Here is an 11,488-nt window from a genome sequence, read left to right as displayed (position 1 = left end):
GGCCCTCGCGACAGGTTCCGGATGTGTAGACTCTTCGTGATGGCGATGGTTGGTTCCGCCGCGGTGTCTGGGGCAGGGACGCCAGTGGCGGGACCCACAGGCCGCGACCTCTTCGCGGAGGGGCTCCTTGAGTTCCTGCGGCCGGCGGTGCAGCAGCTCGACTCCCACGTCCACGCCGTCAGGTGCGCCGGTGCAACGGTGCGCCGTGGGGTCCCCCCCTTTGAGCGGGGTTTAGAAAGGTGGAAACTAGACCCAGGGAGAATGCCGGAAATTGATGAGGGGGCGGAGACCGGCGGAAGGCTGCGAACTGGGTGTTGGAGGGTGGTTTATCTTGGTATTTGGGAATACTAAGGGTTAGTAACTTGGGTTCTTGAGTTCCTTTAACTGACCGTTTAGGCCTTACATCTCTTTGCAGAGAGAGCCAGGTAGAGCTCCGAGAACAGATTGACAACCTCGCTACAGGTGAGTGCGCAGCTCGTTTAACAGAAAACCTCCACCTCCTGTTCAGGACCTTTGTCTCTTGCTCATCTCTGGGTTAAGGTTTGTCAGTTGCTGCCAGAACTTCGGGGCCGCTGACGGAACACCTTCCAAGGATGCTTTAGGACAGGAGTGAAAGGGAGTGAAGGGAAAGACCGTCGACGCGATTGTTTTTGACCCCATTAATCTAGCCTATTTTCCCTAAGAACCAAAGGTGAACTATTGTTTGCTGCACCATTCTTCCATCCCTAGAACTGTGCCGAATCAATGAGGATCAGAAGGTGGCCCTGGATTTGGATCCCTATGTTAAGAAGCTACTTAATGCCAGACGACGAGTTGTCTTGGTCAACAACATTCTACAGAATGCCCAGGTAAAGAATTTCCTAACAGCGGTTCTTTGCCATGCTTTGTAGATACTCGGCACAAGGGAATTGTCCACTACAGCCAGCCATAATAAACTTCGATTCTCAGTATCCAGTTGCTGTCATTTACATTCTCACCTATGCTTTGGAAAACACTGAGATACATTAACCCTAAAATGTCTCTTAGCACCTGCTTGTCTAAGCCACTTGAAGCCTTTCACAGCAATCAGGTCCCAAATCTTCCTGTCTTGTAGGAACGGCTTCGGAGGCTAAACCATAGTGTTGCCAAAGAAACAGCCCGCAGGAGGGCCATGCTGGATTCTGGAGTTTACCCCCCAGGCTCCCCAAGCAAGTAACAGCACAGAAGATGGGCCTGTGACCTGAGTAGCACAAGTAGCATCCCCAGCTTCCTTGTCTCCAGATTTAAGAAGACTCTGGAAGCAATCCCTGTAGGCCTTGGAACACCAAAAAGGCAACCTTGTGGTTTGAAGCACTCATTCATGTAGGAGCCCTAAGAAACCTATGTACAGCAACACTTGGCCTCCCAAAGGACTTATACTACACTTTGCTTTCTTCCCAAGAATCAGCTGAAGCTTCTACATTTTTCTGAAGTCTGTATATCCCAAGCTCATCTTTTCTAGACTTAACAATGGAGTGTCCTTTGTTACATATTTGGTTTCTTAAGACCTGGGCACTGGGCAGCATGTTCCTTGTGGCTTCTTGTTCCTTTGTTTACAATGAGAATTCAGAGGACCAGCTCTGTCTGCCCCCTTATGAACTGCACTGGCTTGAATATAGTAGCAGTAAAGCTAGAACTATTTAATTCAATAAATGCTTAAATGATTTTCTAGTTTACTTTGGTTATATGGAAATAAATCATTTCAGATTGTGACCTTATGGGGTTCAGGGATTTAGCACAGTGACATAGCACCCGCGTAGCAAACACAAGGTCCAGGGTTTGATTCCTGGTACCAACAAAGAAAAAAATAGTAATCTTAGTGTTTATAAGTCTCAATACCATTTTCAACCACAGTACAGAAAGCATGAAAAAGTTACCAAGTACCAAGGAAGAACAAAACCAAGAGCCCTACTAGGAAGTACTTTAATTGTTTTTCTTAGAAAAAAAATTCTCCAGACATTTAAAACAGTTTACAACATTTCAACAATAAAGTACTGGTTAGAGGGGTTGCCAGGTATTGGGGATTCTAGAGTATTAGGAAGAAATGTTGGTATCCTGCTTCATTATAGATAGGTGGCATAAATCAAAAATGGGAGACTTTTGGCCACTAAGCCAGTATAAGAACCCAGTAGAGCCAGGCATTTAGCTCATCAGCATAAGCGCCTGCCTGGCAAGTGCGAGGTCCTGAGTTCGATCCCCAGTACCAAAAAAAAAAAAAAAAAACACCAGTAGAATGACATGTCTTTCTGGAGTTTGTTCTTTTCTGCTATCTCCTTTACCCAACAGATACCATCATATAAAGCCCAGTAGCAGCCAGCTTAGGCTCCAGTCTTCTCCTTGGGGATGAAAAGGAATAAAGGGAAGTTCACTCCTGAGTCTCCATGCTCTCTTCCTCCTCCCCCTGAGGTGGTTCTTCTGTATTCTCCTCCTCTTCCTCCCCTTCCTTCTTCTCAGGTGGCTTCTCATAAGCCTTTTCTGAAGGTGTCACTATCACTCCACCCCAGGTTGATATTTCAGAAGCAAGATCTAGAAGACCAAAAGAAGCTTATTCCAGACAGACAGCCAGAAAACAAGTCATGGTTTGCACCACAGGAATATTAAGTAAGACATATAGAACAGAGTACCATGAAAAACCCAACCCACAGTAGGCACTCACAACTGGCATCACCCTCCTGACCAAGGATCTTCCTAAAGCCACCATGAGAAAGTATTCGAACCAGAGTCTGAGCTGTGTAACACACCATGTCCTGAAAGAGAGCAAAGCGAAAGAAATTAGCAAAGAGAAAGTACCTTGTTTGACTAACATCCTTGAGGAAAAAAAATGAGGACCATTGTAATCTGACGACCAAAAATCTTTGAGAACTAGAGCCTTTTGACTAGAACCATCTGAAAGGGGCAAAACAGACCATTTCATAGCTCTCCCCATACCTGCTGCTCCAGGGTCATAACTGTGTGTACTCTGAAGTTGCCACTCTCACAAGGGTCAGTGATACCCACTGAACCTGGCAGGAAAAGCCCTGCAGCCAGAATCTGCAAGCAACGCCTGAAACATAGGAAGGTGTTAAAAATGTACAGAAGAGCTTACAGCCAGCCCCAAACCCAAAGAAGCATGCAGTACCTGTATGCCACATTTAGGGCCAAAGGCTGTCTAGTAGGGTTATTCATCACAGCATAGTGCCCCTGGAAAAGAACTGTTGTTAGGTGTACCTCCAAACAAACTGTGAGAAATACTACGTAAGATCAAGCCCAAATTTTCTCCTTCAGAAGAAATTCTGGGGTAGCTTTTCATCTAGTCATTTCCTGCCAAGTTATCACAATAATGAAATAACAGCAGCAGTGAAAACACAGAGGCATGCTATTTATTGAATGACTATGCCAAAATCCAAAGAAGCCCCAAATCATTCCTTATTGGTTAATTTTCCACCAAATTCCTTTTAAGCTTCCCCAGATATCAGATGAACTACTGTTACACAGAGATGCTTGGCAACTGCACTGCCCCTCTTTACTTACAAGTAGATCAAGGATCCAGGGTGTGAGGGGCTCAAAACCAGGAAAACGAATCCTCAAGTCCTTCAGCAGCCTAATGAGAACTTTAACTCTGAATATTAAAAAAAAACAAGAATTAAAAAGTAGTAAGATCAAGCTGGGCATAGTGGCACACACCTGTAACCCAGCACTTGGGAGGCTGAGGCAGAATTGTGGCGAGTTTGAGATCAGCCCAGGCTACAAAGTGAGCTCAAGGCCAGCTTGAACTGCACAGTGAGACCCTGTCTCCAAAAGACAAAAAAAGTAGTAAGATCAGGGCATGGTGGCCTATATCTGTAAATCCACCATTCAGGAGCATGGGGTAAGACTACCACAAGGTTGGGGCTGGGGATTTAGCTCAGCGGCATAAGCGCCTGCCTTGTAAGCAGGCAGTCATGAGTTCGATCCCTGGTACCGATGATAAAAAAAAAAAAAAAAAAGACTACCACAAGGTTAAGGCCAGCCTGGGCTACATAATGAGTTCAAGACCAGTCTAAACCACAAAGACTCATCTCAAAACTATAAAGTAACCAGAAAGGGGGCATAAAAAATTAAGGTGTGTTATTATATAAATGTAACAACTCTCCATGCTGAAGGTAACTGCTATACACACTACAAACATGTACTGATAAAAATGCTTTTAAAGCTGTCAGAGAAGTATGAGGGCATCTTGCTATTCAATTCAGCTAAGAAAAGTTATTGTAGTACAAATGATCAAGGAGACTCACGTGGACTGAGAAGCATTTTCCTCAAACCAGCGGGCATGTCGAATGGCTGCTAAGGCACTCTGCAACACCTTGATATCCACTAGAAGACAAGTATGACAGGGCAAAATTAAATGTTTCTATTATTAATAAGCATACAACTCAATCCCATTGCTATGGTGTAAAACCCGGAAAGACAGACCAATTAGCAGTTCTTTAAAACTACCCTGTGTTCCTCACATTGGCAAATGACTTGTCCAAACAGTAGTGCTCCTCCTCCAAACCAAATGTAGGAGCATGCAAGAGCCATGATATTTTTTTTTTTTTAACAACAATCTATCCCCCTTCACAAGTATTTCCAGTCTTTGTCCAATCTCCCAACTGTTTTCTTAGTCATCCTTTGAAAATTTCACTAGGAAGTTGGTAAAGTTAAAGAGGGAGACAGCAAACTTCAGACCAAGTCTTTCAATTTTCAGGAAGCTTCATATATAACAGCCAAAAGCTAACTGAATTCAACAATAATACCATGTTGTGGATTTCCCCCAATATTTCCCAGAAATGGAAAAAAAAGACTAACAGTGGAGCTCTGGGTCCAGTTTTCGAAGATTAGGCGGCACTGTTGTAATGAGAATTTTCACTGTAGCATCAGAAGAACTGATTTCAAAACCAGTTTCATTAGTCAGCATAGTCAAAACTGTAAAAAAATAATCAAAAGTTAAAACTCAGATTTTCATTAGAAAACTGATGTTTAAATGGATGATCGTCAGGGGGAATACCTGGCTTTTTAAAAACAAGAGTTTAGAACAAAAATTTAGAGAATTCAGTGTAGACTTTTAGAAGGGAGGTCAAAGGATTTTGAATACTGAGGCCTCAGAGGACTAAAAATTTTCCCAAACATAACTACACTGATTACCATGGAGCCTGACCTGACTTCGTTGAAAGCACATTTACAACTACAGGACCTTGCTCCTACTGCAACCAACTACATATTCAGAACAAACTCAAACCTTCAGAAGGATCCTGTGCTCTTAGGCTTTCCACAACTTTGTTCCCCAAGGCAGCAACAGCTTCCACTAGATTGAGAGAAAAGGAGATAATAATGCTATAATCAGTTTATGCAAACTTTCCCTGTACCTCTGCGCTAGTAAGCACTCTGACCTCTCCCTCATATTCAAACCACAGCAGAGTTTTATAAATGTCACATAGTAGTGACATTTAATATTTTGGGCTAGTTAATTCTTTACTGAAGAAAGACTCAATCCTGGACACTAGAACGTTTAGCAACATCCTTTGCCTGTATCCCACCCTCCTTTTTGTAATACCGTGGACTGAATTCACAAGCACTGAGCTACATCTCCACCCCTTTTTGTATATTTAGAGACATGGTCTCATTAGGTTTCCAGGCTGGCCTCTAACTTGTGATCCTCCTGCCTTAGCCTCCTGATTAGCTATGATAGGCATGTGCCACTACACTTAGTGAATTTCATCTCCTTTTGATGCCAATAGTACTTTACAGCTATAACAAACAAAAATGTCCCCAGCCACTATGAAATGACCCCTTCATTTGAGAAATACAGCCCAATGGTACTGCTCATACATTTTTTCAGATACACACCACAGATTTTGTCCCTTATCACCCCAATACACATTAAAAAATAAATTTTAAGGGGTTGGAGATATACCTTAGTGTCACAAGCACCTGCCTGGCAAGCACAAGGTCCAGAGTTTGATTCCCAGTACCAACAAAAATAAATAAACTTCCAGCCAGCATCATGGCACATGCCTACAATTCAGTACTCTTCAAGGCTGGGGTAGGAGGACTCTAAGTCCAAGCCCAGCCTGGGCCCTTAGCAAGCCCTGTTTCCAAACAAACTGAAAAAGGGGCAGACTGGAGGGTGGGGGCTGGAAATGTAGCTCAGTGTGAAGGTCCTGGGTTCAATCCCCAAAACTGTCCCCAATAATTCCTATTTGTCTCCCAAACGTAATTTTTTTTTAATTCTTTTTTTTCTTTTTTTTTGTCTTTTTATCGGTACCAGGGATCGAACTCACAACTGCCTGCTTGCAAGGCAGGCGCTTATGCCGCTGAGCTAAATCCCCAGCCCCGAAAACATAATTTTTCACACCCAAAAATACTGGCTTTTAAAAATTCCTAGGCCCAGGGGGCTGGGGATTTAGCTCAGCAGCATAGGCACCTGCCTTGCAAGCAGGCAGTCGTGAGTTTGATCCCCGGTACCGATAAAAAGGAAAAAGACAAAAAAAAAAAAAAAAAAAATTCCTAGGCCCTGAACTCAACTGTTATATTCTATTTCCTCGGTCAGAAAGATGGGCTGGCAATGTAGCTCAGCACTTGCTTGGTACGCAAAGGCCTCGCCTGGGGTTAGATCCCCACACCAGAAAACTAAGAAAAAAAGAGGGACACTCACATGTTGGCAGAATCTTCAGTATAACCACGAGGTCAGCCACATTGTGTCCGGTAGTCATCGTTCCCTTTTTATATGATCCTACCTGTCGGACTTCTTCAATTTGCTAGTAGAGAAGGAATTTCAAAACAAAATTTTTAAAAGGAAAAAGATGCCCTTTTAACTGTTATGACCTACATTTGTAAGTAGCAGTGGTAAAATCATCCCAAAAATAATTACATAAAAGCCTGACACATCACAGCCTAGTTGACAATGATACAAATTTTGCCCCTAAAATCAGTACTACAAAGGAATTCCAGAGTTTAATTTCACTGAACTTTCCCATTTTAGCTTTGGATTTGGGTTAAGAGGCATCTGACAATTTGAGACAGGGCCTAAACAAACTCCCACACTACCAAGACCGTCTATCAAAACTAAGTTATCAAAAACTCACCACTTCAAATGTCCCTGGAGCCACAATCAAATTGTCAATCACATTGTTTATTTTTGTCACCAGAGAAAGAATAGAAGCCTGAAAAACATTAAAACAAAAATACCCTAAGCTCAAAAATTACAAGCATCTTCTCAGAATTTGATTACTTTTCCACAAAGCCTTCCATATAAGCAAACTCAGTACTGGTATAGGGCTCTGAAAACACTTCAACTCTCCTACTCTTGAATATATCAGAAGAGCACTATTTTTTTGTTTTGTTTTGTTTTTTGTCTTTTTGAGACAGGGTCTCTATGCAGTTCAGGCTGGCCTTGAGCTCACTTTGTAGCCCAGGCTGGTCTGGAACTCACAAAGATCCTCCTGCCTCAACCTCCCGAGTGTTGGGCTTACAGGCATGAGCCACTATGCCCGGCCCTAGAAAAGCACTATTTGATCCCACAGATTTCCCAATAATAATGCATCTGTGATTTGTTCATATATTCACCTATCTCCAGCTACAGTAAGAAATGAACAATTAAATTTTCTGTGGAGTTTAGACTCTGTCAAAACATTAAAAGCTGGGCTTAGTAGCACATGCCTGTAATCTCAGCCCTTAGGAGGCTGAGGCATTAAGATTTCTGGAGTTGAAGCCAGCGTTGGCTACACAGACTTCATGGCCCTGCTGGATAACATAGCAGAACTCTATCTCAAAACATAGACACATACACATACAAAAAAAAAAAATGTACCCAGAGCCATACCCATGCCAAGCCAAGTACTCTGTAACTGAGCTATATTCCCTGCCCACACAATACTCTTAGCCTCAATAAAAGGAAGGATAAAACAGGAGGATCACAAGTTTGAGCCCAGCCTGAGCATCTTAGTGAGACCCTGTCTAAAAAAACCAGGGCTGGGTGTGTAGCTCAGTATAAAAGCCCTGTTCAGTCCCCCACATTGAAAGAAAATATTTTTTTCTAACCTCCTTAATGATATCCCCTGAAAAAAGGAAATAATAATAATAATATACCTGTTCAGCAGAATTGGGAGCGAGATCCTGATTCCTCTTCAGCAGGGCTTCACTGAAGGAAGTTTCATCAGGTGCTGGTTTGACCCGGGGAAAGGCCATTTCACACTAAAACAAAATAAACAAATGTATCCCATTTATCAAAAACAATATACAAGAGCAGGGCATGGTGGTGCACACTTGTAATGCTTCTACTTGGGCAGCTAAGCCAGGAGGATCACTGTGAGTTAGAGGCCAACCAGTGCTGCACAGTGAGACCCTGTCTCTAAAAAATAATTTGTAAGGGAGATTTTTTCTGTTACTGAAAGAAAAAAATTTTACAATACTTTATTTCTTTTTGTTTTATTTTGTTTTTGTTGCTGGGGATGGGACTTATGACCTCGCATTTGCCAAGCAGGCACTTCCACCCCTGAACTAAAACCCCCCTGCCCAACACTTTCTTAAAATGTGCAAATAAACATACAAAGTAATAGAGCCATAAATTAACTCCTACTATTTTATATTTTTAAAACAAGCCAGGTACAATTTACAGAACAAATACTACAATCATAGCCAAGGAATTATCTACTCTACCAGTTTACATTGTTATTGTATGTAAAGCGACCCCCAGTTGACAGAAAAGTTAAGACTAGTGGGAAAAAGCGAGGATGGTGGATTCAATCAGTGCAGACTGGATTCATATATAGGATGCATGAATCTCATTAATATATACAATACATACTTTTAGCTCTTGATTCAATCCTCAGCACCAACAATGATTAAATGAGGTCTTTCTTTCTTTCTTTTGTTGTCTTTTTGAGACAGGGTCTCTCTATGCAGTTCAGGCTGGCCTTGAGCTCACTCAGGATGGTCTCGAACTCGCAAGTATCGTCCTGAGTGCTGGGATTACAGGTGTGAGCCACCACGGCGGTTTAAATGAGATTTCTTTTAAAACCCTAATTTTCCTATTCTGTCCACCTAGCAACTTAATCTACAAGGAAAGCTCGTTTTTACATCTGTCTGTGAGCAAGGGTCACAAAGCTATAAACCTCCAAGTACTCACCAAATAGAAGTCGAATGGGATGTGTGGCACAAAGGGCCTGAACCTGCAACAAGAAACAGTGCAGATTATTCACCCGGCACCATCAGGCGAGATGCTCTTAGTAGTTGTCTGGTTAGCTGTCTGTCTTCAAAGCGAGGCAGTCGGGGAAGCTGCCATCCTGCATCATCCTGCAAAGTGGGCCCAACGCTCTCAGCATTTCCAGGCCGCCCTGGCCCTCACCCAGGCGCCCCGCTCTCACGCGGCGCACCAGTCCAAACTCACCCTCCTCCGGGGCCTCCTCGGGAGCCGAAGCGCCCTCCGCGACCGCGGCCTCTGTCGCCCCTGGAAAGCACAATATGTCACTGATGCGCACCTCCCATTCCTCTGCAGCCGCACCGGCTCCGAGGAACACATGGCTTTGGGCTCAAAGCTCCCATCAGGCAATAACGGGACTCACATGGGGAGCCCCTGACAAGGAACCCGTAACTAACGCTTCAGAAACCAAGCCAGCGCACCTTACCCGTGACCACAGCGCAACCCTGCCCGGCCACATCCTGCCCAACCGCGCTCGGCGGGCGACCCAGCCTCGCCGCCAAGCAGCTACTCCCCCGGCCCAAGACACGCCCTCGCCGCGCCGACGGCCTAGCGGACTCCCGGGTTCTTCGCCAGCTCCTGCGCCACACACCGCCTTTGATCCTCCGACTCCTTTCGGCCCACCTTCCCACAGTTTCCGGAGAAACCTCTGGAGCACATCAATCCACATCAATCCCCTTACCTCATGGCGCCCTTAATCCCGAACAATGGAAACCACACTAACTGACCCTTCCCTTAAAGAAGAAGGTAACTGAACTGTCTGGTTTGGAGAGTCCCAACAAACCTAGGTGTGATTGGCTCCCGCCTTGCTCCGCCCACTGTGTCTATTGGCTTACTTTGGCAAACTGGTTTTAGGAACCAGTTAAAAACGCCTACTAAGTCAAGAACTAGCCAATAAAAACAGGTTTAATTCGAATGACAGTATTTGATCAGACACTAGGGGGCGGTAGAAATAGCAGTCAGAGCTATGAACGCATAAAGAACTTTCTATACGCCTTCTGAGCTTCTCCTACTGCAGGTAGCAGAGTGGCGCAGCGGAAGCGTGCTGGGCCCATAACCCAGAGGTCGATGGATCGAAACCATCCTCTGCTATCGGAGTGCCAATGTTTTTGCTTTGTCTCCTCACCAATATAGAGTAATATATATTCCCTGTATTTATGATACTTTACTATTACCTTACTCCTTAAAAATTTAACCTTTCAAAAACAAAATTTTTTTTAACTTTTCAAAAAAAAAAACTTTAACCTTTCAAAGCTGTTTTGCCACCATCAGCCTACATTGAAGGGATTAGAAAGGGGTTAAGCCCTTTCTAGTGAACACTACACGTCTAGGACACTGAGGCAGATTTCACAAAGGGAGTTACTGATTAAATCTGTACTAAAAACACCAAATGGGCCGGGTGTGATGATGTGCGCCTGTAATCCCAAGCGTCACAGGATCAGGCAAGAGGATCGTTGCAAATTTTAGGCTGGGCTACATAGTGAGTTCAAGGCCAGCCTGAACTACACAAACCACCAAATAGTGACACATGCCTGTGACCCTCGGCACTAGAGAGGCTGAGGCACTGTGAGTCTGAGCCCAGCCTGAATTACACAGGAACAGCTTGTCCGAAAAACAAGCCAATAAAAACCCAATTGGGTGGAAACTGAAACAGCATTTGGAAACAGAACTCACAAAACAGCAGCGAGGGAAGCAGCAAAAGAATGGAAGACCCAACCTGTGTTCGTCAAGTCTCCCTCAGGTTCTTTGCGGCTAACTCTGAAACTCAGGGAGATTTCTAGGGCCCACACCTTCATCCACCTGGTTTCCATTCACCCATCGCCCTGCTCTGTGTCTCCGTCCCTCCTATTCCCTCTCCTTCCCTCTGAGCCTCCCAGCAGTCAGTGGTCTGTGGTCGAGTTTCTTTCTTCCCACCTCCTCTGCCCGGGGTTTCTTATTCCACGCTGTCCCATTAATTGGACAACACTGCAGCTGTTTTCTATTTGTGTATTGGTTACCCTAAAAATTACAACATGCACCTTTGACTTAGCAAGACCTAATTTCCACCGTGCTTGCAAAAAACCCAATAATAATTTAATTCTATTTATCGCCATTATTCTCTCCACAATTACTTTCTATTGCTGTGATTTTTTTTTTTTTAACCAGAAATCAAACTCACAACCTTGTGACCTTGAGCATGCCAGGCAGGCACTGTGCTGCTGAGCTATATCCCTGACCCTTGCTGACTGATTCTTTAAAGCACTTTAATGTACTTACTACAACAAAAAGAGGGGG

General features: G+C 44.0%; 2 protein-coding genes and 1 non-coding gene across 3 annotated transcripts; 2 read left to right on the top strand and 1 right to left on the bottom strand.

Annotated features, from left to right (window-relative positions):
• Positions 1–6: 6 nt before the first annotated feature.
• Positions 7–1,694, top strand: Snapin (SNAP associated protein). The gene is made up of 4 exons (XM_003475555.5): positions 7–182; positions 416–462; positions 730–848; positions 1,094–1,694. Exons 1-4 carry the CDS (start codon positions 22–24, stop codon positions 1,193–1,195), a joined length of 429 nt encoding a protein of 142 aa, XP_003475603.2. The 5' UTR covers positions 7–21; the 3' UTR covers positions 1,196–1,694.
• A 231-nt stretch (positions 1,695–1,925) lies between these two features.
• Ilf2 (interleukin enhancer binding factor 2) lies at positions 1,926–10,035 on the bottom strand. The gene is made up of 14 exons (XM_003475365.5): positions 9,897–10,035; positions 9,404–9,463; positions 9,143–9,185; positions 8,104–8,208; positions 7,101–7,178; positions 6,671–6,773; positions 5,255–5,320; positions 4,825–4,941; positions 4,272–4,350; positions 3,529–3,616; positions 3,137–3,198; positions 2,947–3,061; positions 2,675–2,765; positions 1,926–2,544 (listed from the first exon to the last, which is right to left on the bottom strand). The coding sequence occupies exons 1-14, from the start codon at positions 9,899–9,901 to the stop codon at positions 2,384–2,386; spliced, it is 1,173 nt and encodes a 390-aa protein (XP_003475413.1). The 5' UTR covers positions 9,902–10,035; the 3' UTR covers positions 1,926–2,383.
• Positions 10,036–10,234: 199 nt separating this feature from the next.
• Trnam-cau (transfer RNA methionine (anticodon CAU)) lies at positions 10,235–10,306 on the top strand. The gene has a single exon. It is a non-coding gene; the product is annotated as a tRNA-Met (tRNA).
• The last annotated feature ends 1,182 nt before the right edge of the window (positions 10,307–11,488 follow it).

The sequence above is a fragment of the Cavia porcellus genome, unplaced genomic scaffold (assembly GCF_034190915.1).
Source record: "Cavia porcellus strain 051 isolate PalLab524CR breed Dunkin Hartley unplaced genomic scaffold, mCavPor4.1 scaffold_6, whole genome shotgun sequence".
Lineage (NCBI taxonomy): Eukaryota > Metazoa > Chordata > Mammalia > Rodentia > Caviidae > Cavia > Cavia porcellus.
The sequence above is the reverse complement of the archived record's forward strand: the minus strand, read 5'-3'. Positions and strand labels throughout refer to the sequence as shown.